The sequence below is a fragment of the Artemia franciscana genome, chromosome 12 (genome assembly GCF_032884065.1).
Source record: "Artemia franciscana chromosome 12, ASM3288406v1, whole genome shotgun sequence".
Classification (NCBI taxonomy): domain Eukaryota; kingdom Metazoa; phylum Arthropoda; class Branchiopoda; order Anostraca; family Artemiidae; genus Artemia; species Artemia franciscana.
This window is the reverse complement of record NC_088874.1, coordinates 38,997,531-39,025,468: the sequence shown is the minus strand read 5'-3', so window position 1 is coordinate 39,025,468 and position 27,938 is coordinate 38,997,531. Positions and strand designations below refer to the sequence as shown.

The following is a 27,938-nucleotide window of genomic DNA, read 5'->3' as shown; positions in this document are numbered from 1 at the left end:
ATTTTAGAAAATAGGGGGAAACACCCCCTAAAAGTCATACAATCTTAACAAAAATCACACCATCAGATTCAGTGTATCAGCGAACCTTATTGTAGAAGTTTCAAGCTCCTGTCTACAAAAATGTGGAATTTCGCATTTTTTTTTTTTTTTTTTTTTGTTTGTTTGTTTGGTTTTTTCCCAGGGGTGATCGTATCGACTGAGTGGTCCTGGAATGTCGCGAGAGGGCTCATTCTGACGGAAATTAAAAGCTCTAGTGCCCCTTTTAAGTGATCAAAAAATAGGAGGGCACCTAGGCCCCCTCCCACGCTCATTTTTTCCCAAAAGTCACCGGATCAAAATTTTGAGATAGCTATTTTATTCACCACAGTCGAAAAACGTAATAACTAAGTCTTAGGGACGACTTACTCCCCCGCAGTCCCCGTGGGTATGGCTGCAAGTTACAAACTTTGACCTGTGTTTACATATAGTAATGGTTACTGGGAAGTGTACAGACGTTTTCAGGGGAATTTTTTTTGTTTAGGGGGGAGATTTGGGGGGTTTACGTTGGAGAATATTTCCATGAAGGAACTTCTCATGGGGGAAGAGAATACCAATGAAGGGGGCGCAGGATTTTCTAGCATTATTTGAAAAAAAAATAAAAAAATAAATATGAAAAGTTTTTTCTACTGAAAGTAAGGAGCGGCATTAAAACTTAAAACGAACAAAAATTATTACGCATATGAAGGGTTTACCTCCTCGTAAAACCTCACTCTTTACGCTAAAGTATTTTTAGTAATTTCAACTATTTATTCTACGGCCTTTGTGATTCAGAGGTCATTCTTAAGGAACTGGGACAAAATTTAAGCTTTAATGTAAAGAGCGAGGTATCGACGAGGGTTGAACCCCCTCATATACGCAATAAAAACATACGAATATAGAATTTCGTTACATGAGTTAATTCGTAAGTTACGTATATCTTTTACCAATGAAAACGTTCGTAAAAAATTAAAAGTTCTAGTTGCCTTTTTAAGTAATCAAAAAATTTGAGGGTAACTAGGCTTCCTCCCTTGCTCCTTTTTTCTCAAAATCTTCCGATTAATTGCAATTAATTAATATGCAAATGTCGTTTTAATTATTTATGTGCGAAGAGCCAAGATCAAAACATGCATTAATTCAAAAATGTCCAGAAATTAAATTAATAAAAAAACATTTTTAAAAAAAATGAAAGTAAGAAGCAACATTAAAACTTAAAACGAACAGAAATTACTCCGTATATGAAAGGGACTTTTCCTCCAAAACGCCCCGCTCTTTACTGGGTAACTGGTAGGATTTTCTTTTTAATGCTTTGGGTGTTGAAAGTGTTTGTTTCCTTATTTTTGTTATTATTTAAAATAGTCTGCCTGTATATCCACATGTTCAGTTCAGGCACATATGGGTTCGCCTGCACATATGGTTCGTAAAATAAAAGGGGTACGTATTCCAATTATTCTCTATAGTCAAATACTTCCCCGGTCTCAAGTTTTGTCTGAAGTTTTCTATACGCTAAAGTTTCTTACTGTATTAAAAAGTAGAGTTAAGAGAAAGAGTCAAACTTCAGCGTAAAGAGCGAGACGTTGAGGAGGAGAAGTCCCTTTCATATACGGAGTAATTTCTGTTCGTTTCAAGTTTTAATGTTGCTCCTCACTTTCATTTAAAAAAAAACTGGTTTTTTTAATTTAATTTTAATTTCTTGTGACAAGTTCAATCCCTGGAAAGTTCCCTCTCCGTGGAAAAATTATATCGTTATAAAATGTTAAATCTTTACAATGGCAACTTGACAGTTGTAAAGTTGTTGCAGTTATTACCACTCCATGCTTTCATGAATAGCATTAAAAATTCAATTTTTGTAGGTAACTGATAGGATTTTCTTTTTAATGCTTTGGGTATTGAAAGTGTTTGTTTCCTTATTTTTGTTAGTATTTAAAATAGTCTGCCTGCATATCCATATGTACAGGCACATATGGGTGTGCCTGCACATATGGTTCGTAAAATAAAAAGGGTACCTATTCCAATTATTCTCTATAGTCAAATACTTCCCCAGTCTCAAGTTTTGTCTTTGATCCCTAATTTGATATACGTAAATGTCTTTCGAGAAGTTTCCCATCGTAGGTAGACCTCGCAAGCAATATTAATGCGACTGTATCTCGTCGGCTTAGTTCTCCTGGTATCTAAACTATAACTACTTACTGACTCTAGCCAAGAGTCACTCGCTATATTTTGAGAAAAAAATCAAATGTACAAGTGACCAAATCAATATTAATATATGCAGCATTTTATATGACAGATTTGCCAAAAAAAAACAAAAAACTATTAAATGTTTGAATTAATGATTCCGTAGAGGATTTTTTTTATGGTATGGATTTTAAATCTGAATGGCGCAGATCGAAATTTCTGTACTTCCTTGCGCACGTGCTTATGCGTCAATTTTAAGCAAGTAAATGTTCACTAGGACACGTTTTGGCAGTGATTTTTATATAGACTAATAATGCCAGACTGAGCAGGAATTTGTCAGAGGCTATCCTCAGTGAGCAACTGTTGAACTTTCTCTTAAAAGATATGGTTAGAGCCAAGGGCAGTGAAAAAGTCATGTGTCTGATTGGTTAGACTGGTGAAGTGGAAATTAGTACAAGCTTAAATATATTAAGAAATTAGAAACAATCAGGAATTCAATTTTAACGAAAAGACATCAGTATGCAATTAGGTGGTTAATGGAGACGTAAACGAAAAAAGCTAAAACATAATGAACTAAAATAGCTTGTAGCTAATATAGCTTGGAAGATTGTAATTTTCCTCTGGAGGTGAAGAATATTTTGGGAATCAGTAGGTTGTTAATGTTTGAATTTTGCTAATATAAAACGTCGCCAAATTTAATGAAGTAGCTTTGTTGTTTATTTTAAGAGTTCAACCTGGCAACACTGACAAAACTATGGCACTCCCTAAAAATGTAATTTTGAAACAGCCAAGAGAAAAATCATAGAAAATCGTACTCTCTAGGTATAAATTGACTTAAGGTGAGTCCGGAGGGCGAGAAAAGTTTAGTTTTGATGCCCTTGGTATTTTAACTGTTGCGTGCATAAAAAATAAACTAGAACATACCTTGAAGAAGTTGGTAGTGTTGCTGATCAAAATGTAAATACCTACCGCCTTGGTGTTGCGCATAATACATTTGGAAGTTATACACTTGCACAGCTGAGAGTCTGTGTCTAACCTACATAGAAGGTGACGATATTAGGAGCATATAGGTCAAATAATAGACATTGTCTTTCAGGAAAGGGCTCAAAATCATGATATGTTACAGGTTTCTCATGATACATACAAGTAGTTTTATCAGTAACAAAGAAAAAAGTGAAAAGTAGGTCATTTGCTAAGTCCACATCACCTATTTTAAATTTTAGTGATTTATATACTGTGAACGTTTATGTTTAGCCATGCCTAGCAACATGCAAGATATTTTTGTGTTATATTTACTTAAATCTCATTTTATAATTATGAGTATGGATATTTTGTAGGGAATGATCCATCTGAGATACCATATTGTCTTCAAACGGCGCTCCGTATTTGCCTAGCTGGAGGGCCAGCTCAAGATCGATCATTGATTTGGCTTTACCGACTTCTTGAACGATACGAAGAATCAGTTGAAAAAGCTCTATCGATAAATGCTATTGATCTTGCAAAAGAAACCGCTAATCAAGTCGTTGATGACGATGTGATGAGGAAACGCCTTTGGCTTAAGATCGGTAAGTTTTAACTAATTTTCATATTCGGCCACACATCTCGTCTCATCTTATCACATTAGGCCACCATCCTGTTAACTGGGAAATGGAGAGTGCCCTCAATGGACAAATTTTTAGAAGCTACTAGCTATGAGGAGACCTTCTTCCCATGAGAATTACGAAAATACACGGTAAAATTTGACTAAATCGCTTTATTTCGGCACAAATCTGCACAATTTTTAAAGGTACCCCGGGATAATGGTGTGCTGAATACCCCACTCCTCCCGTGTCTGAAATCTAAGCACTTGTGAGCTTTACATTAATGTACTGAGGCCCCTCTAAGATACCTCTAAGATACCTACAGACGTATCTTTCAATCAGAAAATGTGTTCCTTTTTTTCTCTCTTTTTTGTAGTTAACTATTCTGTCACTATTGTTTATGAACTTAAGGGCATCTGAATGAATACAACGAAACAATACACATACATAAGGCTTTAGGAAGCGGGTGGATTGTCTGTATACGCTAAGATTGTCTGTACGTACGCTTCTCATGCATATGAGAACGAACCAACCTGCATTTAAAAGGGGGGATGGTGATCAACCTCAACCTCATTAGTTTAAGGGATACTTACCCTAAGCAAATCCAATAATTTTTAACTTATGGTGCTTTTTAATTATGACCCTCGGTGTAATCTTCAGGTCATTTTAGGCCCCAACCACTACGACTGTTTCGATGTATACCATAAAGGACTGTCCCCTTTCCTTGCCATTTATGTAAAGAACCTAGTTTTTTATTTGGATCATAATTTTTTGCTCCTTTACGATTTTCAACCACCCCCCTTAATAAAGGCATCTGATAGCCTCCACTCGCCACTATTGCACCTGTAAATGCCACAAAGGAGTTGCCCCTTGCCTTGTCATTTACATAAGGTACCACAGTCTAATCTTACTACTTGTAGTTCTTATAATATCCTCCCAGCCTAATTTACTTAGTTTTAAACCTTCCAAAGAGAAAGAGCGGCTATAAAAGGTATTTGCCTTCTTTGCCTTCTTTTCTGATGATTTTCTGAACTTTAGCGTAAAGAGCAGGACGTTGATGAGGAAGCAGCCCCTTTCATACACGAAGTAATGTATGTTCGTTTTAAGTATTAATGTCGCTCCTTACTTCAGTTAGAAAAACTTGTTTTGTTTTTTATTTGATTTCTGAACGTTTTTAAATCAATGCTTGTTTTGATCTTGGCTCTCCGCAGAGGAATACTTAAAACCAAATTTGCATTTTTTTTTTTTTTTTTTTTTTTTTTTTTTTTTTTTTTTTTTTTTTTTTTTTTTTTTTTTTTTTTTTTTTTTTTTGCTAAACGGCTTTCTCATAGTTTTAATCGAATGATTTTGAGAAAAAAAAGTAGTGGGGGAGGAAGCCTAGTTGCCCTCCGATTTTTTAACTTTAAAAGGAAACTAGAACTTTTAATTTTTTACGAATGTTTTTATCAGTAAAAGATATACGTAACTGATAAATTAGCTTACGTAACGAACTTTTGTATTCTCATGTTTTATTACATATATGAGGGGGTTCACCCCCTCGTACCTCGCTCTTTACACTAAAGCTTAAATTTTGTCCTAATTCATTTAGAATGACCCTGAATCACAAAAGCCGTAGAATAAATAGTTGAAATTACTAAAAATACTTTAGCGTAAAGAGCGAAGTGTTAGGAGGAGGTGAGCCCCTCATATGCGTAGTAATTTCTGTTCGTTTTAAGTCTTAATGCTGCTCCTTACTTCCAGTTGAAAAAACTTTTTCATATTTATTTTTTCATTGTGTTTTTTTTTATAATGCTAGAAAGTCCTGCGCTCCCTTCATGGTAATTTTCTTCCCCATGACAAATTTCTTGATGGAAAGTTCCCCCAACATATTCTCCTCTTCAACCCCTCCCCCCAACAAAAAAATTCCCTGAAAACGTCTGTACCCTTCCCAATTTCCCAATAACCATTACTATGTGCAAGCACTTGTCAAAGCTTGTAACTTGTAGCTCCTCCCACGGGGACTGTGGGGGAGTTAAGTGGTCCCCAAAGACATAGTTATAAGGTTTTTCGATTACGCTGAATAAAATGGCTATCTCAGAATTTTGATCCGTTGACTTTGGGAAAATATTTAGCGTGGGAGGGGGCCTAGTTTACCTTCAATTTTTTTGGTCACTTAAAAAGGGCACTAGAACTTTTCATTTCCGTTAGAATGAGCCCTCTCGCAACATTCTAGGACCACCGGATCGATGCGATCACCCCTGGGAAATAAAAACAAACAAACAAATAAACACGCATCCGTGATCTGCATTCTGGCGAAAAATACAAAATTCCTCATTTTTGTTGATAGTGGCTTGAAACTTCTACAATAGGGTTCTCTGATACGCTGAATCTGATGGTGTGATTTTTGTTAAGATTTTATGACTTTTAGGGGTTGTTTTCCCCTATTTTCTAAAATAAGGCAAATTTTGATGAAAAACTTGACTTGATGAAAAACTAAACTTGATGAAACTTATATATTCAAAATCAGCATTAAAATGCAATTCTTTTGATGTAGCTATTGGTATAAAATTCCATTTTTTTTAGTTTCGTTTACTATTGAGCCGGGTCGCTCCTTACTACAGTTCGTTACCACGAACTGTTTGATTAATTAGTCTGCTGTCATTATAAAAATTTGGATAGCTTGCGGCCGCCCCTTAAGGGGTAATGTTTTCGATATTAAACAAAAAACAAAACTTGATTTTAAACGCTATCTTCGAAAAATTAGGTACAATGGTGCTGAATTTCCTAAGTCTCCTAGCCAGTGGAAAAAAGTGATCAATGTCGCCAAGTTTGATAGATCGCCTACGGCTGACCGAATCCCTAATGTATCATGGATCAATCATTATAGTAACATTTTCGATACAGTGATATATGCGGTTCATTTTCGTTTTGCCAAGCTCTGTTCTAATCTGTTGCCTAACAAAATCATTCAAGGTCATGTACCTCCCGTTAGTGTTGACCGTGTCAAAAGAAGTGTAGAGAGACTTAAATCGAAATCTTATGATATAGACGGGATCAGTGCTTTTCACCTCAACACCGATTCGGAGGAATTAGTTTATCACTTGCAGTTACTTTTTCAGATGTGTTTATGCTCTTCTTTAGTCCCTGATTCTTTTTTAGTTGGTAACATTACGTCAATTTTGAAACGCGGTAAGGACCCAACTAGTTGCGCTTCGTATAGGCCTATTACGGTTGCTTGTACTTTAAGTAAAGTATTTGAATATGTTTTGCTCCCTGATCTCCTGTCTAATGTAGATTATATGTCTAATCAGTTTGGCTTTAAGCCGTATATAGGATGCCAACATGCTCATCGTGCTATAGTTTCGCTATTACTTGAAGCGCATAAAAATGGTTTTGAGGTTCATTTTTGTGCACTCGATGTTTCAAAAGCTTTTGATTCAATTTGTCATAGCCAACTTTGGTACTCTTTAATCCAACTTGGTGCAAATGTGTCTATTATATCAACTCTTCGTTTTTGGTATGCTAATTCATATGTTCGACTCAAGTCAGGTGACACCTACGTTGGTAATATCCCCATCCGTTCTGGTCTTAGGCAAGGAGGAGTCTTATCCCCTTATCTTTTTAATGCTTGTCTTTATTCTGTTTTGCCACGTATTAATCCATCATGTTTTTTAGGCCTAACTAATCTTTCGTACATTGCATATGCAGATGATTTACTTTTGATCAGCCGCACTAAATCTAGCCTAATTAAATCGACCCAGCTTGTTTCTAAGTCTTTTGAGGAAATCGGCCTCAAACTTAATACTGAAAAATGTGAATATTTAGTTTTTAATGCTAAGCATCAAAGTAGTGATCTTGATTGTGGTTATTTTTCAGTTAAGCTCGTTTCTTCGATTCGGTGGCTTGGTATTAATATTTGTTCATCTTTATCGGCTTTTCGATCCTGTGGGCTAAATGATATTAAAAGTAAACTTAAAAAAGGGTACGCGAAAATTGTCCCGAACCGAGGCAGATTTTCACGAAAGGCTTTATCCAGACTTTATTCTACATATTGCGATCATTCTATATTGTTTCTTTCCGGTTTGCGCCCGTTGTTTAATAATCAAGATTTGCAGGGCATAAGAGTTATGTATTTTCGTTATTGTAAATGTTTATTGTATCTGCCGCGTTCTTATAGAAATCAGAAGATTATCAGAAAGTTTTGTGCCACTGATATTATTTTCGTTTATAAAAAACTCTATGCTAGATTAGGTGCTGAGGCCTGTAAACGCTTGGGCCCTTACCACCCTTTGATTAGACTGTATTAATTGTATTGTTTGTGTTATTTCGTTTTTCTTTCCTTAATGTTTTTACTCCGCTTAATTTGTCAAAACAAGCGGGTAACAAATAAATTATTATTAATTATTAATTATTATAAGGATTGTTCTAAAGGATTTTCCCTGTTTATTCGTTTTCCTGATTATTTTCTTTATAAGTCAGTATCATTCCAACGCTTTTCGGAATATATTGCTCATCCTAAGTTTTTCTACCATTTCTAGCGCGTCATATAATAGAGGAAGAAAATGACATATCACGGGCGTTACAAATGCTTCAAAGCTGCGAACAACTCAAACTAGAAGAAGTACTGCCGTTTTTCCCTGACTTCACAACAATAGATCTTTTCCGTGGAGCTCTTTGTAGTTCTTTACAGGTATGTTTCGCTTGAAAGATCTTAAGCCGAAATGGCCAGCCATGACAAAGAAAAGTTGAAAAAGAATTATTCGACTTTGTAAAAAGATCAAAAACAAATTGAGAAAATGACAATAATTGCGCATAATTGAATTATTGTGAGTAATCACACTGGGGTGAAGTTTCGCCAAATATTTTCTTAATTAATCTAAATCTTTAACAATTAAAAGTAAATTGAAAGGCAATTAGAAAAAATAAATAAAACAATAATTACTTTGTACTAGTGAATTATTTTGGCTAATAGCACTAAGGTAAAAAAAAATTCCAAGTTCAAGATTTGTTAAATTAATTCTAATCTGTAAAAAAAAAAGAATAAATTTAGAGGAATTTAGACAAAGTAAAAATTTTGACAAATTTGTAATTTGTGTAATTAATCTAAATCTGTAAAAAAAATGAAAATATTCGAGAGTAAATTCGACAAAATAACTTAAACAGTAATTATTTTGTTTGTATGAATTATTCTGGGTGCTGGGCACTATGACAAATTTTTGCTAGATTCGTGATTTGCATAATTGATTCTACTTCGTAAAAGATCAAAAACAAATTGAGAAAATGACAATAATTGCACACAATTGAATTATTGTGAATAATCACACTAGGGTAACATTTTGCCAAATTAATAATGTCCTTAATTAATCTAAATCTGTAGAAAATTAAAAGGCAATTAGAAAAAATCAATAAAACGACAATTATTTTGTACTAGTGAATTATTTTGGGCGATTGCAATAAGGTAAAAAAAATTCCAGGTTCATGATTTGTTAAATTAATTTTAATCTATAAAAATTAAAAATTAATTGAGGTTCAAAACGTTTACTTTAGACAAGGTAAAAATTTTGACAGTTTTGTGATTTTGTAATTAATCTAAATCTGTATAAAAAAAAGCGAAAATAAGCTGAGAGAAAATTTTACAAAATAACTAATTATTATTTTTTAATATAAATAAATATAATTACTATTTATAATTATAAAACAATAATTATTTTGTTTTTGTGAATTAATCTGGTCGATGCACTAGGATAAAATTTTTGTAGATTCATGGTTTGTGTAATTAGTTCAACTTTGTAAAAGGATTAAAAACAAATTGAGAGAAATTTAGACAACGTAATTTAAATGAAAATTATTGCACACAATTGTATTATTGTGAGTAATCACATTAGGGTAAAATTTTGCCAAATTAATAATTTATTTAATTAATGTAAATCCGTAAGCAACATTAAAAATAGATTGAATGAAACTAAAAAAAAATAACGAAAATAGTAATTATTTTGTATTAGGGAATCATTCTGGTGGATCACACTAAGATAAAACAATTTCCAGGTTCGAGATATGTTAAGTTAATTTTAATTCGTAAAAATTAAGAATAAATTGATAGGAATTTAGAAATAATAACTTAAACAATAATTATTATGCACTAGTGAATTATTCTTGGTGATTAATTCGCTTTTCTTGGCGACTCCTATCGCTTATTGCATAAAAAAACTAGTTTTTCTAACTGAAAGTAAGGAGCGACATTAAAACTTAAAACGAACAGAAATTACTCCGTATATGAAATGGGTTGTCCCCTCCGCAATCCCTCGCTCTTTACGCTAAAGTTAGACTCTTTGCCACAATTTTACTTTTTAAAAAAATTAAAAGCTTTAGCGTAAAGAGCGAGGGATTGCGGAGGGGACAACCCATTTCATATACGGAGTAATTTCTGTTCGTTTTAAATTTTAATGTCGCTCCTTACTTTCAGTTAGAAAAACTAGTTTTTTTATGTAATTTCTGAAAGTTTTTGAATTAATGCATGTTTGATTTTGGCTCTCCACTCATAAATTATTAAAATGAAATTTACATTTTAATTCTTTTTTTGGCTAAATGACTTTCTCTTAGTTCTGATCAGACGATTTTGAGAAATAAGGGATGGGAAAGGAGGCCTAGTTGCCATGCAAATTTTTGGTTACTCAAAAAGGCAACTATAATATTTTAATTTTTAACGAACGTTTTTATTAGTAAAAAATATACGTAACTTAAGAATTAACTTACGTAACAAACTTTTATATTCTTAAATTTTTATTATGTACATGAGGGAGTTTGTGCCCTCGTTAGTCCCTCGCTCTTTACACTAAATCGTAAGTTTTGTGCCGATTCTTTAAGAATGACCCCTGAATCAGAAAGAGTTTTAGAATAAATAGTTGAAATTACTAAAAATACTTTAGCATAAAGAGTGAGGTATTTATCTCCTCCTGAATACCTCGCTCTTTATGCTAAAGTATTTTTAGAACCCCTCATATGCGTAATAATATCTGTTCGTTTTAAGTTTCAATGCTACTCCTTGCTTTCAATGGAAAACACTTCTTTGTTTATTTTTTTATTGTTTTTTTTTATAGTAATTTTAGAAAATCCTGCGCCCTTTTCATTGAATTTCTGTTCCCCCATGACATATTTCTCCAGGGAAAGATCCTCCCACATAGCCCCCTCTCCTCAACCCTACCCCCAAAACCAAAAAAAAAAAATCCCCTGAAAACGACTGTACACTTCCCAATAACCATTATTATATGTAAACACTGGTCGAAGTTTGTAACTTGCAGCCCCTCCCCCAGGGACTGTGGGGGAGTAAGTCATTCCCAAAGACATAGTTATTTTGGTTTTTGACTATGCGGAACAAAATGGCTATCTCAAAATTTTGATCTGTTGACTTTGGAGAAAAAATGAGCGTGGGAGGGGGCCTAGGTGCCCTCCAATTTTTTGGTCACTTAAAAAGGGCACTGGAACTTTTTATTTCCCTTAGAATGAGCCCTCTTGCAACATTCTAGGATCACTTGGTTGACACGATGACCCCTGGGGAAAAGAAAAAAAAACAAACAAACAAATAAACACGCACCCGTGATTTGTCTTCTGGCAAAAAATACGAAATTCCACATTTTTGTAGATAGGAGTTTGAAAATTTTTCTATAGGGTTCTCTGATACGCCGAATGCGATGGTGTGACTTTCGTTAAGATTGTGTGACTTTTAGGGGGTGTTTTCCCCTATTTTCTAAAATAAGACAAATTTTCTCAGGCTCGTAACTTTTGATGACAAAGACCAAATTTTATGAAACTTATATATTTAAAATCAGCAGGAAAATCCGATTCTTTCGATGTATATTTTAGCATCAAAATTCTATTATTTAGAGTTTCGTTTATTATTGAGCCGGGTCGTTCCGTTTGAAAGAAAATAATTCGGTATTTCGGGGCTTCTGACATTATTACTCCTTTGCGGAAGTTAGGCTCAAAATTCGAAAAGGATTATATTTTTTCTCTGGGCCCCTTCCACCTCTTAGTTCGTTTATTTTCCCGTTAGTTTTCACCTGTTTTCGCTTTATAGTTGTGTTATCTCTTAGCAGTTCTTTCGTTAGTTGAGTTATGGTTGTGGTATATATGTTTTATCGCTCGTATAGTTGTGTTATTTTCAAATTATACTCCATAATAGAGAGGCTCCGAACACCCAGCATTGTATATTAAGCTCTAAATTTGACGTTTTTTTCTAACGTGACCAGATTCGTTCTGCGCCCTGCGCCCTTTTCATTGAATTTTTCTTCCCCCATGACATATTTCTCCAAGGAAAGATCCTCCCACATAGCCCCCTCCCCTCAACCCTACCCCCAAAACCAAAAAAATCCCCCTGAAAACGTCTGTACACTTCCCAATAACCATTATTATATGTAAACACTGGTCGAAGTTTGTAACTTGCAGCCCCTCCCCCAGGGACTGTGGGGGAGTAAGTCATCCCCGAAGACATAGTTATCATGGTTTTCGACTATGCTGAATAAAATGGCTATCTCAAAATTTTGATCCGTTGACTTTGGGAAAAAAATGAGCGTGGGAGGGGGCCTAGATGCCCTCCAATTTTTTGGTCACTTAAAAAGGGCACTAGAACTTTTTATTTCCGTTAGAATGAGCCCTCTTGCGACATTCTAGGACCACTCGGTCAATACGATGACCCCTGGGAAAAAGAAAAAAAAACAAAAACAAACAAATAAACACACACCCGTGATTTGTCTTCTGGCAAAAAATATAAAATTCCACATTTTTTTAGATAGGAGCTTGAAACTTCTACAGTAGGGTTCTCTAATACGCTGAATCTGATGGTGTCATCCTAAATAAGTTTTACTCGTAACTTTTGATGGGTAAGACTAAACTTGATTAAACTTATATATTTAAAATCAGCATTAAAATGCGATTCTTTTAATGTAGCTATTGATATCAAAATTCAATTTTTTAGAGTTTTGGTTACTATTGAGCCGGATCGCTCCTTACTACAGTTCGTTACCACGAACTGTTTGATAAATTGACAGACGCCCAAACAAAAATCAAAGTTTTTCTTAGATTAGCATTAAAGAGGTTCTTTTTGTATCGAATTATGGTGGCAGTTCAACCGGAGTCTGTTGAATTAGTTGAATTTGTCATCTTTGGTAGCCCAACACCATTATTTCAAATAATTTTCACAGTTGCAAGAATTTTTGTTCATACTGGAGTAAAACATTGCCAGATTCATGATCTGTATATTTAGCTAAATCTAATAAAATTTTGTAAAGCACGATAGAAAATCTGTTGTGTGTATAAAAACTCATGAAAAGGATTTTAAACGTTATTTTTGAAAAAAAAAATCAGATATACTCTTTCAGGCAGAAACCATAGGGTGGGGGATGGCTTTGGGGCTGTCTGAAAAACTAAATTTTTCGAAATATTTCATAATTTTCCTGTCCTTCTTACTGGGTAATCGTTCTCATATAGAATTGAGGCATAAACTTGAAAACTTGGCAAAACTTTTACAAAGAAACAGCATTAACTTGCTTTTTTCAGTTTAAGGTTTTTGGGGGGATCCTGTACCCCTTCCTTACTATATATCTTATGCCATATGTTGTATGTCTTATGGCCAAGCGTAAGCCAATATAGATAAAAAGCGTTAATTTTAACACTAAACAATTTAACAAAGAAAAAGATTTGTTCATCATTAAAAAAAAATTATCGCAGTAATGGCTATTGATTGAAAAGCTGATTCAGGATCGCTTAAAAGCAGCCCTGTAACAATGGTGTTAGAGAGTGTTTTTTACGTGGTCACAAGCTTTGATTTTGCACTGGAGTTCCACATTTTAGTTTGCTATTTCCTACTTCGCTCAATTTAAAATTATGCTTGCATTTATGTATATATATATATATATATATATATATATATATATATATATATATATATATATATATATATATATATATATATATATATATATATATATATATATATATATATATATATATATATATAGCTTGTGGCAAACAGCTTTCAAACAGCTTGTGGTAAAGTTGCGAGTCTCCAAAATTGCGAGTCTGAGAAAATTTGCCCAATTTATGACAAAGGGGAAAACGCCCCCAAAATGTCAAGTGATATTAATGAAAATCATAAAACCAAGCTTCCACATACAGAATTGTGGAATTTTGCATTTTTGCCATTTTACGTGTTTATTTTTTTTTATTGTTGATCTTATCAAATCAGTGATCCTAGAAAATCGGGCGAAGGATTATTTGATCGGAAATCGGAAGTTCTAGTGCATTTATTAATTGATGAATAAGATTGAAAACAACTATTCCACTTCCCCCCTCCCGCGTTTCTTTTTTATATCAAGACATTTGAGCAAAATTTCGAGATAGCCACTTTATTCAGCATAGTTGAAAGGTGTAATAATATGCCTTTGGGCATTGCAGGACCCCCATAGTCCCTGGGAAAGGGCTGTAAGCTACACAATTTGCTCGTTGTTTACATATAGTATTAGCTATTTGGAAAAATATGGATTTTTGGGGAAGGGGGCATTCTCCACGGGGAGAAGTTTTGATGAAGAGGGAAGTCTCCCTGGTGAATCTTAAATGAAAGGGGAAGGGGATTTCCTTGCGTCATTCGAAACACAGATAGAATTTAAATTTAAAAAAAAAACTAGTTTTTTTTTACTGAATATACGGAGCAATATTGTAACTTAAATGAACAGAAATTATTTCGTATATGAGGGGGATGGTCTGTCCCTTCTTCAACCCTCGCTCTTTACGCTAAAGTCTAACTTTTTGTCCCAATTATTTAGGAAAGACTGCTCAAATACAAAACCCCCGTTGAATTTGAATAAGAAGGATTTCAAAGAACTTTAAGACTTTAGCGTAAAGAGAAGGTACACGCATATGAAGGGGGACAACTGCCTTCATACGCTAAAGTTTAACTTTGTGTCCCAATTCTTTAAGAAAGACTGCTCAAACACAAGGGCAGTTGAATTTAAGGGAGAGTTGTTTTTAAAAACGTCAATAGTTAAGCATAAAGAGCGAGGGCATTCGTAAATTAGGGGGACAACCCCCTCAAATACGAGTAATTTGTTTCATTGTGAGTTTTAGTGTTGCTCCTTATTTTTAATTGAATAAACGTATTTTTCTGTTTAATCTTTAATTAAAACAACAATGTAGGCTAAGATTATAACGAATTATTTCCACGTTTGTTTATCGAAGTCATGAATTATAAAGAATCATGAAATAGAAGTCCGAAATACTGCTTGAGTCAGACACATGCCAAGTATATGTCTGGGATGGGGGTAATATTTTTTTTTAGGTAGACTTGACATTTTGGAGGGAGGGGAATAGGGAAAAACCTCGGGGGAAAATAGACAAACCTTATGCAAGACCTTTATAGGGAAAGACCCAAAAACAATGACAGTCGCTTAGAGTTGGCAACCCCTGAGGATAAATAATTTTGCTTATTAGCTGTCATGAATCAGCGGGATGGCCATCCAAACAGGATTAGGTGACATCTCAAATAGCAGGATGATCAGTGACAGCTCTGGGAGTATTCTTCAGCATCCGTATCATCTCAAGATATGCTGGAAATTGCCGGCCCTCAAGATTCTGGTTTGGTCTTCTTCCCTCGTGGAACTACAAGAGTTCAATGTTCAGAACTTGGCCATGGACACTGGATGAATAACAGTAATGAATTCAAGAAAAAAGTTATTGTATCCCATACATGCCCATAGGAGGACGCAATTTTCAGTTATAATAATATTGATAGTGGTGTGAATTGGGGATGGGGGTGGCATCTGCCCCCTAGATTTTGAAGCACAAGGGTATTCTTCGAGCCTTCAACATATGGTGAAAACAATGCTAACTCTGAAAGTTCCATGTTGCAACCGAATGTCAAAAGCGTCACAGAACATAATTAAAGTTGTGATAGTTCGCGTTGATTCAATGAATCCTGCATCTCTTATTTTCATGTTTCAAAGAATATTTGGTTTTACAGGCCTATAGCGATCATCTTGATCAACTTAAAGAAGAAATGGATGAGGCAACGAAATCAGCAGAAGCCATCCGTCAAGAAATCTCCATTGTGAAAAGCAGGTTATAATTCTTTTTTAGTTTTTCTCTCTTTCTTTCTCTCTCTCCCTCCCTTTCTCCTCCTTCCTCTCTCTCCTCTTCCTCTCTCTCCTACCCCTCTTCTCTCTCTTTTTCTCGCTGTTTCGTTTTTTTTGCTTTCTCCTGTATTCTACCTAATTACTTTTTTCATAAATCTAACCTACTCAGTTTGAAATTTGAAGTTGTCACATACTCTACCTCAAGTTTCCACTCGCCTTGTACCTCTTTCTGTTCTCGTATTCACTTTTATTATGTTTGGTAACTAAATATTAATCGAGTCTTAACAGTTTCATTTTGTTCCAGGCCAATTCTTATCAAATCCAACGAAAAATGTTCTATATGTCACAAAACTCTGTTGATATCTAGCGTGTACATTTTCCCATGCAGTCATCATTTCCATGCAGATTGCTTAGAAGCAGAAGTCTTACCCCAATTAAGTGGCATCAAGAAGGAACGAATTCATGATCTTAAGGTTGGAATCTTTTTTTGCGTGATTTTCAAAAACAAAACAGTGCAGTTATTTAATCCACTGGCATAATGTATGATCAGTGCTAGATCTGAAGGGACACCGTAAAAGGAGGTAAAGGTCTCGGGACTAGAGAAATATGTTCAAAGACACGTTAATCTTCTTGCTTGAGACAAAAAAATCAACTCTTTTCAAAATATATTTTTCTTTTGGTGTATTTCAAATACATAGTTTATTTTTTAAAACAATTCATGATCTCAAGGTGAAAATATTTTTTTTTGACTCGGTTCTGTAAAACAATAAAATGCAGTAATCTAACCCATAAGTATGGTATACAACCATACTAGATCTTAAGGGTTAGGGGCAGAAGGGGACACGGCCCTCTGATGCTAAAGAAAGTGGTGGCAATGAGACATTTTTTTTCATGTTTTAGACTAAATAAATTTACTTAAGAAAATCTTTTTTTCTTTCTTTGTATATTTTAACTATAAAATTAGATCGTTTTGGATATTCTTTTTTTTAGAAACTGCTATCCATCGCTGTTACTTCTAAAGATAGTATAGGCTAACGGTAGCCTAGCTAAGTTGCTCTCAATAGGAATATCAGCAGAGCAGTGTAGATCTGGAGGAGCAAAGTGCCATTGAGCGCACGTTGCCTCACTGATCATTCTTTGATACTAGCTTACCAAATGGTTTTTGGTCTTTGTGTCTTAAGTCTCAAGATGTAGGCAAAAATGTTTAAGGGTGACACTGTACTTTGCAGCAGAAATAAACATCATATGGTAAGATCGAAAAATCAGCTGCCAATATGTTTCATTTCGCTGGTACAAGACTAAATTAAGTTGACCGAATGATGTGCATATTACGGATACGGTTTGGTATGTGCGTAGTTGAGCATTAGAAGAAGTGTTTTGCGTTGTCAAAGATTGAATTTCTTAGCATTGGCTTTTATATGGTCAAAAATAATTGTTTTGATGTTAAATAATTTGTTTGCGATGCAATCACCCGAAAGTAATCCAATGGTTATTTTTTTTTTAATTTATTGAGTATACTTGAATAAATGTATAAAATTCTCCAAATTACTGTCCTTGGGCCTCTACACATTTTTTCCAGTTACTCTGCCATGAACGGAACACGTTCTGAAGGTGTCTTCGTGAGACTTTCGTATCGTCTTCGTAATGGCTATTTGAATCTCTTCTATTGACAAAAAATGGGTTCCTCTCAGGGCTGCCTATATCTGAGGGAACAAAAAAAAAGTCTTCTGGAGTGTCGCCAGGACTACAGGGGGAGACTATCAAGGCTATTGTTGTGATTGAGTCGCCATGTAGTTGAAATTTATTTTTTCACCTTGATGACCCCTTTCCGGTACCTTACCAGCGCATTCAAAATGTAGGCACTCCTTTGGAGAGACCACTCCTTTGCTGTCGAAAAAGACAATGGGCATTGTTTTCACTTTTCATATGCTCATTCTTTCCTGTTTGGGTATGGGATAGGTTTGAGCATCATCCCTAGCTTTGGCGTTTCGTTTCTGGGTCATTAATAAAATCCTAGTTTTCATCACAAGCGATGACGTATGACAGCGCATTGATCACGAGCTTGGCTTACACTGAGCTCACCGCTAAACCTTCAGTAACAACACAACACAACAGCAGAAAAAAAGTTTAGTTCATCTTGATATTCAATCGACGGTGACAGTTGGACAATTATGGAGCACAATCCCATTGTTGTCTGTTTTGCTGGTTGACGGCCACCCAGAGCATTGTTAGGTGTAAACCTTTTTACTCCCCTTAAAGGCCTTTACTCAGCTCAATCTTTATGAGTCTGACAGACAAAAGCTTCACAAATCATTTTTCAGTCTCCTCAAGAGACACTTTCAATCTACACAAAACTAGTTCGTTTAACGGCGCTTGATCATCAGTTTTATTTTTAAATGCACGGTCGGTGTGCCGAGGTTCACTATAACTGACTTCCTGGTGCCACCATAGCTGAAAAATCACTGAGGCTGGTTCCGTGGTAAAGCCTGACGTCCTGCTCACATACTCCAAGTGATTCGATCCAACTCCGGCTAATAGGAGCGACATGGGAAATTCAATCGTATTGCTTTTGCAACGCATTGTTAGGTCCTCCCACACCTAAAGGTACATAAGGCAGCGATGATAGCCCTCAGATTTGGCTGGTCTTGTGCCACAATTAGATGAGAAAAAACGAGAATATTTAAAGCCAGTGGAAAAAGTGAAAATGCAATGCAAATATTGTGGCGGAGATCTCTACTCAGCTGGCATATGTGCAAAGATAGAAGAATAATAAAAGACCATAAAACGAAACCACTAAAATAAATAAAAACAGACCGCAAAAAAATAACCACTAAAACAAATAGACCCTTTCCATGTAACGGTGAAAGGGCTCGTGACTGATTTTGGCATCCTTGTGCCAGGGACCAATTTCAGAAGCCAATTAAGTTTGTTTTTTTTAAATTCAAGAAGCACAGTGAATTCAGAGATTTTCCTGAGGCCAGTCGGACCAACTTCATACTCAAATGTACTTAAGCATATGCTTCACTCTCGAGTGCGTGCAAAAGATTCTTAACAATTTTTCTTCCAAGTTTGTGTAGGTGAAGAGAAAATCTGCAATTTTGTACGTGACAAGGCAATTATATTTTCAACAATAATAGATGACCTAAGCTCCCACTGGGTATGCATGGGGTGCAATTAAATTACTAGTAACCATCAATATTATGATAAGACTTAAAACGGTTTTGGTGCTCAAAACTATGGATGGATGTGGGATTTTTTGTTTGCCCTAATTGTCGGCTAATTTCCTTTACCAAATTACTACTGCCATTAGCACTTACTGCAGCACTGAGCCACCTGAGGCCTACGTAGCTGTGCACGCTCCTGCTCTATCCCAATATAGTCTAAGCTTCCTTCTTTACATCCTCCCAAGAAGTTTCATTTTTCTTTAAATCCTTTATTACGACCTGTTTCCACCTTCCCACGACCTCTTCATCAAAATACGTAGAAGAAAATAAATTGTATTCACGTTCAAAATTGATTTAAAAATTTCACACTTAATGGCAAGTAATCCAGACTGGTGAAACAGTCCATCCTCAGCGCCAATATAAATTACTTAAAAAAAACTTTTCGCAACCTTTTTGCATGCTGACCAATGATCTGCGTCGCACGTGTACCGATCTCCTGATACAATGCGTGGTTAGGGGTAAATCATCTGAAGCTTCTCGTGTTTTCTCCCCCAGGTTTTTCCAGGTACCCATTTAGAGCTGGGTCGACTCTGGCTGAGCCTATACAGTCACAACCTTGACCCTAGTTCCAAACCAAATAACTATTGACACCAGCATTCGAACCCCTGACCTCAGGAAACGACGACAATAGAAATGAAGGACAAAGAAAAAACGAAAAAAAAAATTAGTTATTGGAAAAGACTGATTAAGGATGAACAGCGATTTTTTTTTGTATTTCACAATTCTTCAGAAAAGCTTGAATTTACACTTTGGAAAAAAAACTTAGCTGTGGTGAGGGTTGGATAAAATCCAACCAACCCTCCACCCCATCCGTGTGCTTAGGCTGCATCTTGTCTAGGGGGGCAACCGACTCTGATGGGGGGGAATTATGAATGCTTCCCGAGGTCCTTTGAATATGGGTCTGTAGACACTTGCCATTCATATTTCGTTAAAGTATTCTAAATAATTGGAATATTCTATATTTTGTCCGGCCTTTACCATTTTCCATGTTTTACTCTTCTGGCAATACTATAATATAATAAACCCACTATCCTGCTACCAATTTCCAGAAAACAAACACCATAAAAAGCTATTTGACAAAATCCCATTACGGTTGGATAACAGCTTCTTGTTCTAAGATTTCAATTCAGAAGTTTAAAGTTGGGCAATACTAATACCAAAATTGATATATGGGAGACCAGCTCACATCTTTTCTGGTAGTACTATAATGTGAAAGAACACATTATTGCTGGGACAAAAGCGATGTCCGAGAAAGTCCTAGTCCTAAAAAGGAAGAAAGTCCAAGATGAGAAAAGCAAAAGAAGGCTAAAAAGCCAAATGCATGTTTCTCATAACAACAGTTGCAGTTGGAGTGGTCGTTCTGACGTATATGAGCCTGTATACAACAACTTTTCAGGCTCTATTATGGATGTTGAAGATGAGCCCCCTACCAGCAACTTCCAATTTAAGTCAAGGCTGGTAATTGCAATCTGGTTGATCTGAAGAGCAAGGAAGGGAATCCTGTGAACTATATTATCATTATCAAAAAAGTAGCAACTGAAGGACTTAAGGTCGACTTTCTGAAGGAGACTGGAGTAAGAAACTGCAACCACTCACAGGTGGAACATCCAGATTAGTGGAGCAGCTTGCTTTTGGTGTTGATGAGTCAAATTTGTAATTTGAAATTAATTCTCTGTAGTTTTTTTTTTAAACCTTATTGAAATTGATTTTGTAGTTTCTTATACTGGCCATATTATTTCATAATTTTGTTGCCGAAAAACAAGTTTTAATTTTTCCCTGGCCACTTTTCTCCTTCTTGCATCATGAGACGACCGAACCAGTACTGGGATGGCCCAGGTTCGGCACTTTTAACCTCTTGGATGGAGATGCATCCAGATGGAAAAGTGGTGGTGTCTAATTGTCTGGAGTCTAATTAGTGGAGTCTAAAAGTCTAATTGACTTTTTCAAGGATGGTATTGAATGAGTTACTTTTGTTTTGGCATAATCAGCAACTTCTTGAAATAATTCGCTTGAAACAATTCCTGGAAAATTAATTAAGTCAAAAACTCTGATTGTGGGCCAGTCTCCTATTTATATATTGGCCCAAAAATCAATATTGAATATCGAAATGTAAATATCGATATTGGAAACAGTATTTGGGAATTTCTGCTTATTTCCAGCCTTTTTCAAATATCTACCAGTGAACAACCAACAGAAGAAATCCAACATACGAAAAGTTCTTGTTAATATCTATTGTAAATTTTAAAGTTTTAGGGGGTATCTGCCTTCCTGTGCCCATTCCCCATACCCAAACTATATTGATTTATAAGCTGAAATAATATTTGGAATGCAAGATATTCCAGGCCAGTATGCCATCATGCTTGTTTGAACTCCAAAGGAGAGTACTTAATGCTATTCCTTCAAACTTCTATGTTGCTTTTTAATTTTACTTCTTTTTAGGTATGGTATCTTAATTTGGAGATTTAATTTTGATTTGACGATTAAGATTATTCTGTTTTATTTTCTCTTTTTGACTTAGCTAATTGATCTTTCAATTCACTCTTTTAAAACTATTCACGATCCTTCAATCGATACTTCTTCCAGTACATACTCTTTTAATTAGTTTCTACTTTACCTTTCTAATTACTTTACTCTTCTATTTTACTATTTATAATTTTACTTTTTTCAATTGTATACTTACTCTTTCTATTATGCGTTCACTTTGAATTATTTGTTAATAATGCTGCTTGGAATCGAAAGTATGAGCAAGCAAAACAAAAATTTTTCACATGGTGAGAGATTTTAAAAAATGGAAAAATCCTCATAGCAGTAGTAATATCTATTAAATAATGCTCTTTTGGGAAACAGTATGTATTATCTAAATAGCGACGAAGACCACACTGCCTTTCCATCACAAACATCAAAAACAAGAAGAACAATAGGGAATTCTTTTTGCAAGACAGTGGAAATATAATTTGAATGAATAATTCGGCCCTATGTCCAAGGGCCGAGCTCAGCTAAACATAAATATATCGAAGAAGAAAAATTTACAACAACATACAACCTATAGAACTAAAATGAAAATTTTTTAAGACAGTCCCAGTATCCTTACTTCAGCGAAGTTCAACCAGAACTGATAAATAAAGTGAGATGAAGAGGCTATTCATTGAAATAAAAGAAGAATAATTAAAACACGTTTTTAGTGCTAATCTTGCTGTTTTGGTAGCTTACCTCAAAGGTATTCTTGTGACTGGTTCTGTATTAATATCTACTGTTTTTTTTTTTTAATATTTTGTAAGATCGTTTTTAATTAAATTTGTGTATAGAGCGTTTAGTGAATATTCCCACAAGTCCATATTTATGTAAATATTATTATTAATCTTAAGTCGATTTCAATTACTTCTCGAACTACCTGCTTTATGCCTAAAAAAAAGGTAAAGGATACGGCATTAGACTTTACAGTCCGTACCGGCGGTACTATCGACCGGTACGGTCATTGATCTGGTCATTAACAATGCCTAGGTCATTGCTAATAGGGTTGGATTCTTCAAAAAGCATTTTGTGGTTAGGATCTTCAAATACGTGGTTGCTTAAAGCAAAATCAAAAGAAACAGCAGCAATATTAGAATTTAGAGCTTTGGTAATATCATCTTTATGCTGTTGTAGGCGTTTCTCTAAATTCTGGTGAGTTCTACCTACATAGTGTTTGCCACAGTCGCATAGTATTTGATAGAATCCTCTTTGGCGAGTAACTGGTGTTTTATCTTTACCAGAATTTAGGAAATTTATGATTTTGAAATTATTGGTAAAAACAACATCAGATTATTTTTAAGATTCGTAGGTATATTTGGGATGTATGGGAGGTAATCGGGATTTGCGATTAATATGCTTATTGGGATTATCATATAGTAAACTACCATTGATTTTACAGGAGTGTCTTTGATTTTACAGGAGTGAATTAAAATCTAGAATGTTCAAACTCTGTACTTGCGAGATTCTAGTTTGATGAGTATAGTTTATTTTTCTATATAGGTACAAAACGAACAAACTCACACTTTTATTTATTTATATATATATATATATATATATATATATATATATATATATATATATATATATATATATATATATATATATATAATGTATATTTTGCCGCCTCTCTCGTCTCTTGGGCCTTCGGTGCTCGTATGGTGGGGTTGTTCAAGTCTTCCTTTTTGTTTCATGCATTATTTTAAGATTCTAATATCCAATAGCAGTCTTTGGGGTATAAATATAAATTTGTAAGAAGTTTTCTTTCAGGTATATTTTAAAATAATCTTTTAAGTTTGACGTGCGTGGTTCTCTTTTCCATTGAATTACAGATTTTCGAACCTACAATGGCTTTTTCTCTTTTTATGTAGAGGCAACTAGCTTCTCTCAGCACAAAAGATGACACTAGCTCCATAAAATCTGGCTCTAAAAGCGAGCATGATACCCTTAAAGAAGAAATAGACGAAATTCTTGCAGGAGATTGCCTTTATTGTGGAGACCTTATGATCGAGTAAGTATCTTTAGCTTTATCCAAAAATAAGATCTAAAAATTTTGGAGTATCTTTGTTTGTTTTTCTTTTCGCTTTTTTTTTCTTCTTCTATTAAGGTTCATGATCACTTCCTCGGAAATCAAGTAATATTCCACTAAAACTAGGGTTTCACTTCGGAACGAGAAATAATAACCTGGAAATGCGTGTACGCCTCCATTTTGGTGGTTTAAAAGTCGTTTTATAAGTGTAACAAAATCTGGTGTCTTTGTCACAAGCCATTCAAGGTCAAAGGTAATGATGCTAACCTGTGATGGTGGCATTTATCATAAAAACTATTGAGCACAAAGTTTTCGAGAAAAAATTGTTCAAAAATCTTTTCATTCCAGTACTTGTTGTAATATTATAAGGAATGGTAATGGTGTTAGCATCTTCAAGAGACTAGACACACGTAGCGGAATTAGTCCAAGCAGGGGGCAAGTATATAAGAAAAAAATCGCCAAAATCTTAAGATTACATGCCTCTCCTGTGTATCTAGAGCCATCCTAGCCGAGTGGATTGGTGCGCTGGACTTAAGGATCCTTTTTTCCGAAAGGGTGAGGGTTCGAACCCTAGTGTACCCAATTAAATTGGGACGGGGGTCAGTGGTGTGACTCTTTAAGCTCGGCCAGAATCGACCCAGCTCTAAATGGGTACCTGGAGAAATCTTTGGAAGGTACACAGGAAGGGGGTGCGAAAACACAGGATGGTTGGCCCCCTAACCCCCATTGCACTTCCTGGCTGAAGGGCCAAGAAACGGTGCTCAGAACTGCCGGTAAGGAATGTAAAGTCCAATTCTGCATCCTTTACCATTTTTTTTTTTTACCTGTGTATGTGCTGCGACCTGCGTAGATAAAACTTGGAAATTTTTAATTCGCCTCCCCTCCCCCTCTCCAATAGTACTTTTTCTGAAATTTTTGTCTCGATCTCCAAGATGCAAGACGAAAATAGTACCAAAATATACAAAAGGTCGCTGTTTCTCGCTTCCTATTGTTCTATTATTTAATGCTTTCTCTCCCTACTCTTTGAAGTGGTTGCTGAAAAATGATTTGATACACAAAGCAGACGCATTTTAGATTTGTTTCTTTATTGGTTATGGCCTAGTTTTGTGGTCTGGATTTGAGTAACTTTTAGTTTAATGTATCAATAATTTTTCTTTTCCGATAGAAATCCGCTTTTTAAGGCTTCAGGTCACTCTCTCTAAATTTTTGGATTTAACACTTTAAATTTTGCTTTACTACCATGATGCTGGAGTCCGCCTCCGATCCTTTGTTTTAAATGAGCCAACGTTTAAGTAATTTGATTCCAGTAGAACTAAGCTTACTGCTCACCACAAATCAGGTTGTCATTTTCATAAAGAAATTAAAGTAAAAGTAAAAAAGGATGGAAGAAACAAACAAAAACAAAAACAGCTAAATTATAATTTGAATTATATTCACTTACAGACAATGTTTTGTTTTCTAGTTTTGTAAAAGAATACTGGTTTTTGTTTCATTTTTGTTTACTAAAACACTTGTTTGAGACCCTTGAAATAGGTTCCATGGTAAAAAGGTTCTACGTGGCCTTTTGATTTTATTAAAATTACTGTTTCTATTTTTTTTTTTTTTTAGCTTATTAATGGCTTCAGATTTTCTTCCTTTAGTAATAGGAAGATATTTTTGTTTATGGAAGTTTTATTATGCAGTATTTTATGCTAATTTTAAGAATGTAATTATATTTTATTTCAATTTTTTAACGGTCATGATTTTCGGAGTTTTATGTTACGTTTTGGGGTGTTTCAAACAAATCGTATTAGATCTATACGTAAGAATTATGGGTGCTGATAAAGACTACATTTTGAATTTAACATAGAATCACACCTTAAAAATTTCAAAGGCTAGAAACATTGGAAGATCAAGTTGATATTTTTCTTAGCAATTAGCCAGTTTTTTAAACTAGAAATAGCCTTCGGTATTTAAATCCCAAGCAATATTTTATCTAAAAAAAACTTTCGCACATTATTGCTGCATTAGGTTCTTTACAACTTTAATTGTTTTTATGATTGATGATAAAAAAGACTTTGCGATCGGGGGGTAAGGCCGTAAGTTCAAGAAAATGTAAGGGGGCGTAAATTTGTTCTTTTTTTTGAAAATACCAAAAAAGGGTATTTTTTTAATAAAATGCCCAAAAAAGATATTTAAGAAAATGTAGGGTGGTAGGGAGAACAAAAATCTAATATCCCCTACCCCTTTTCCCCTAATTGACAGGCATGTTTGAGGACGGAAATGCATTTAATTTCTTTTTGTTCTTTTGTGAAAACTATGAAGACACTTATTAATATAAAATTGTGGTGAGAATTTTTGACCTGCTCTAGTTTGTTCAAATCTATAAGGTTTTCACTCATTTTGTTTAGTTTTTTTCCGAAATTATATTGAAATTTGAAAAAATACGGTTCTTATAAACATCACCGAAAATATATTGATAATATTGTGAATCTTTAAAATTTCTTAAGGAACATATTCTAGGCTTGATCATAGTTCTTACGGTCTAAACCTCAGAGTCAGAGGCTTGCATCTTAAATCCGTTTGATACTTCATTAGTCCTTTTTGTCTTTGTGAGAGGATAAAATGCAAAGTTTGTAGGGTAATTTTGAACTAAATAATTAACAGTAAAGTCTATAACCTAGTCATCAAAACGTGGTCGTGGTCCCATCATCTATAATATGGTCCTCAACAATAATAAAGGGTTGTGATAAAAGAAATATTAATAAGTTGGAGCCTAAAAACGTGGTTTTCAACAAAGATCTATGATATATGAAATCTCCAGCTTTAATTGAGATCGAATAGACCCTTCTTATGTATGTGGATAACAATATAGGCCTTCTCTCACAGAGTTTTGACAAAGAACGGAAACCCGAGACTAAGGTTGCAGTCGCTGGCCCAAGTTTGTTCAATGGTTTGCGCCACCCCACCTATTTATTACGTTAATGGGAAAATATGGAAGCTGGTGAGGGATGCGTGATAATTTTGTTTCCCCATGCTGATTGTATTGAATCCTTGCTCATAAATCATGAGCAGTATCATGCTTCCTCAGTAATATTTGAAGTTCGAAAAAAATTAGTTTCATGATCTCATGTTCTACCTCTACTGCTAATAAAGTCTAGGTTGCATTCGTTGTTAGGGATATTTTCTGGTTCCTACTGCTACGCAGTACATGGCTCTCATCTAGTAACGTCGCTTAACCATGGCTTAGGTGGCGAAATCTAGTATTTAATTGAAATTTTCCCCTTTCGCTAGGATTTGTTACCAGGCTTGGCAGATACTCTGAATTGTTTTTGGGCGCTAAGTTTTTGGAGCTAGACACAGATTTTCGTAAATAATTATGAATTTACTTAAAACGGAAACTAAAAAAAAAATTAAGTAAAAAAAATGGTGATAAGAGATTTAATAGATATTGCAATGCACAAGAGCCCGAAGTCCAAAATCGGATGTAGTTGTTTAAACATTTTTATTTTGTGAATGCATTGTAATTGAAATGGTATGAATTGATCTAATTCATACCTTCTATAAATTTCATAATAAATTTTTTGTTTTTAAATATTCTAGAACAGGAAAATTTATATTTTTTCAAATCTGTATTTTCGATTGCTTTAATGGAAATTTGTCAATGAGACCAAAGACGTCCATCATTTAATATTTTTATTTTTTTTTTTTAGCTCTGTTGATAAACCATTTTCAATTGAGGACAGTCTTGAAGTTCAACTACGCCAATGGAGCTAAAAGCACGCTTCAGTTTACCTGCAGCTTTGGTCGAAAAATCCATGAAAATCCCAATTTGTTCTGCTGCTGAGATCTCACCTTTTCTGTTTTTTTTTTTTTTTTTTTTTTTTTTTTTTTTTTTTTTTTTTTTTTTTTTTTTTTTTTTTTTATATATATATATTTTTTTTGTTCTGATGTTGTAGTTTATTCAATAGTGTGAAGTTTATTTGTCGCTGTGAATTGTTTTTCAGTTATAATAAATCTATTAATTCGCTGGTTTGATGAAAAACTTATTTTAAATCAATATCTTCCAGAAGTGGAGGGTGAAAGGGCTTGTGATTTTTTTTTTTCTTTTTTTTTTTGATAAGAATAAAGAACGAAATTAAATATTAAACAAACAGAAATTATCTAATATATATTGGAAGCTCCTGAATGCTTCAACTTCCCCACTCTTTGCGCTCAAGTGTGACTAGTGCTTTCCTGAAAGCGTTTTAAAGAACAAAAAATGCAGCCAGTTGGTAATTACAAGTATTTTGTATTATGCCTTCAAAACAATATAACTCTAATAACT

The 27,938-nt window shown here is 34.6% G+C and overlaps 1 protein-coding gene across 3 annotated transcripts in view; it reads left to right on the top strand.

Annotated features, from left to right (window-relative positions):
- Nucleotides 1–27,517, top strand: part of LOC136034093 (vacuolar protein sorting-associated protein 18 homolog) — a 120,198-nt gene extending 92,681 nt beyond the window's left edge. For 2 of the 3 annotated variants that reach the window (XM_065715220.1, XM_065715219.1), the window contains 6 exons: nucleotides 3,528–3,755; nucleotides 8,288–8,439; nucleotides 15,760–15,857; nucleotides 16,176–16,344; nucleotides 23,475–23,614; nucleotides 27,325–27,517. In XM_065715220.1, coding sequence (XP_065571292.1) covers nucleotides 3,528–3,755; nucleotides 8,288–8,439; nucleotides 15,760–15,857; nucleotides 16,176–16,344; nucleotides 23,475–23,614; nucleotides 27,325–27,388 — 851 coding nt within the window. In that variant the 3' untranslated portion in view covers nucleotides 27,389–27,517. The remainder of the gene's footprint in view (nucleotides 1–3,527; nucleotides 3,756–8,287; nucleotides 8,440–15,759; nucleotides 15,858–16,175; nucleotides 16,345–23,474; nucleotides 23,615–27,324) is intronic. The other variant, XM_065715221.1, reaches the window with a different exon arrangement.
- The last annotated feature ends 421 nt before the right edge of the window (nucleotides 27,518–27,938 follow it).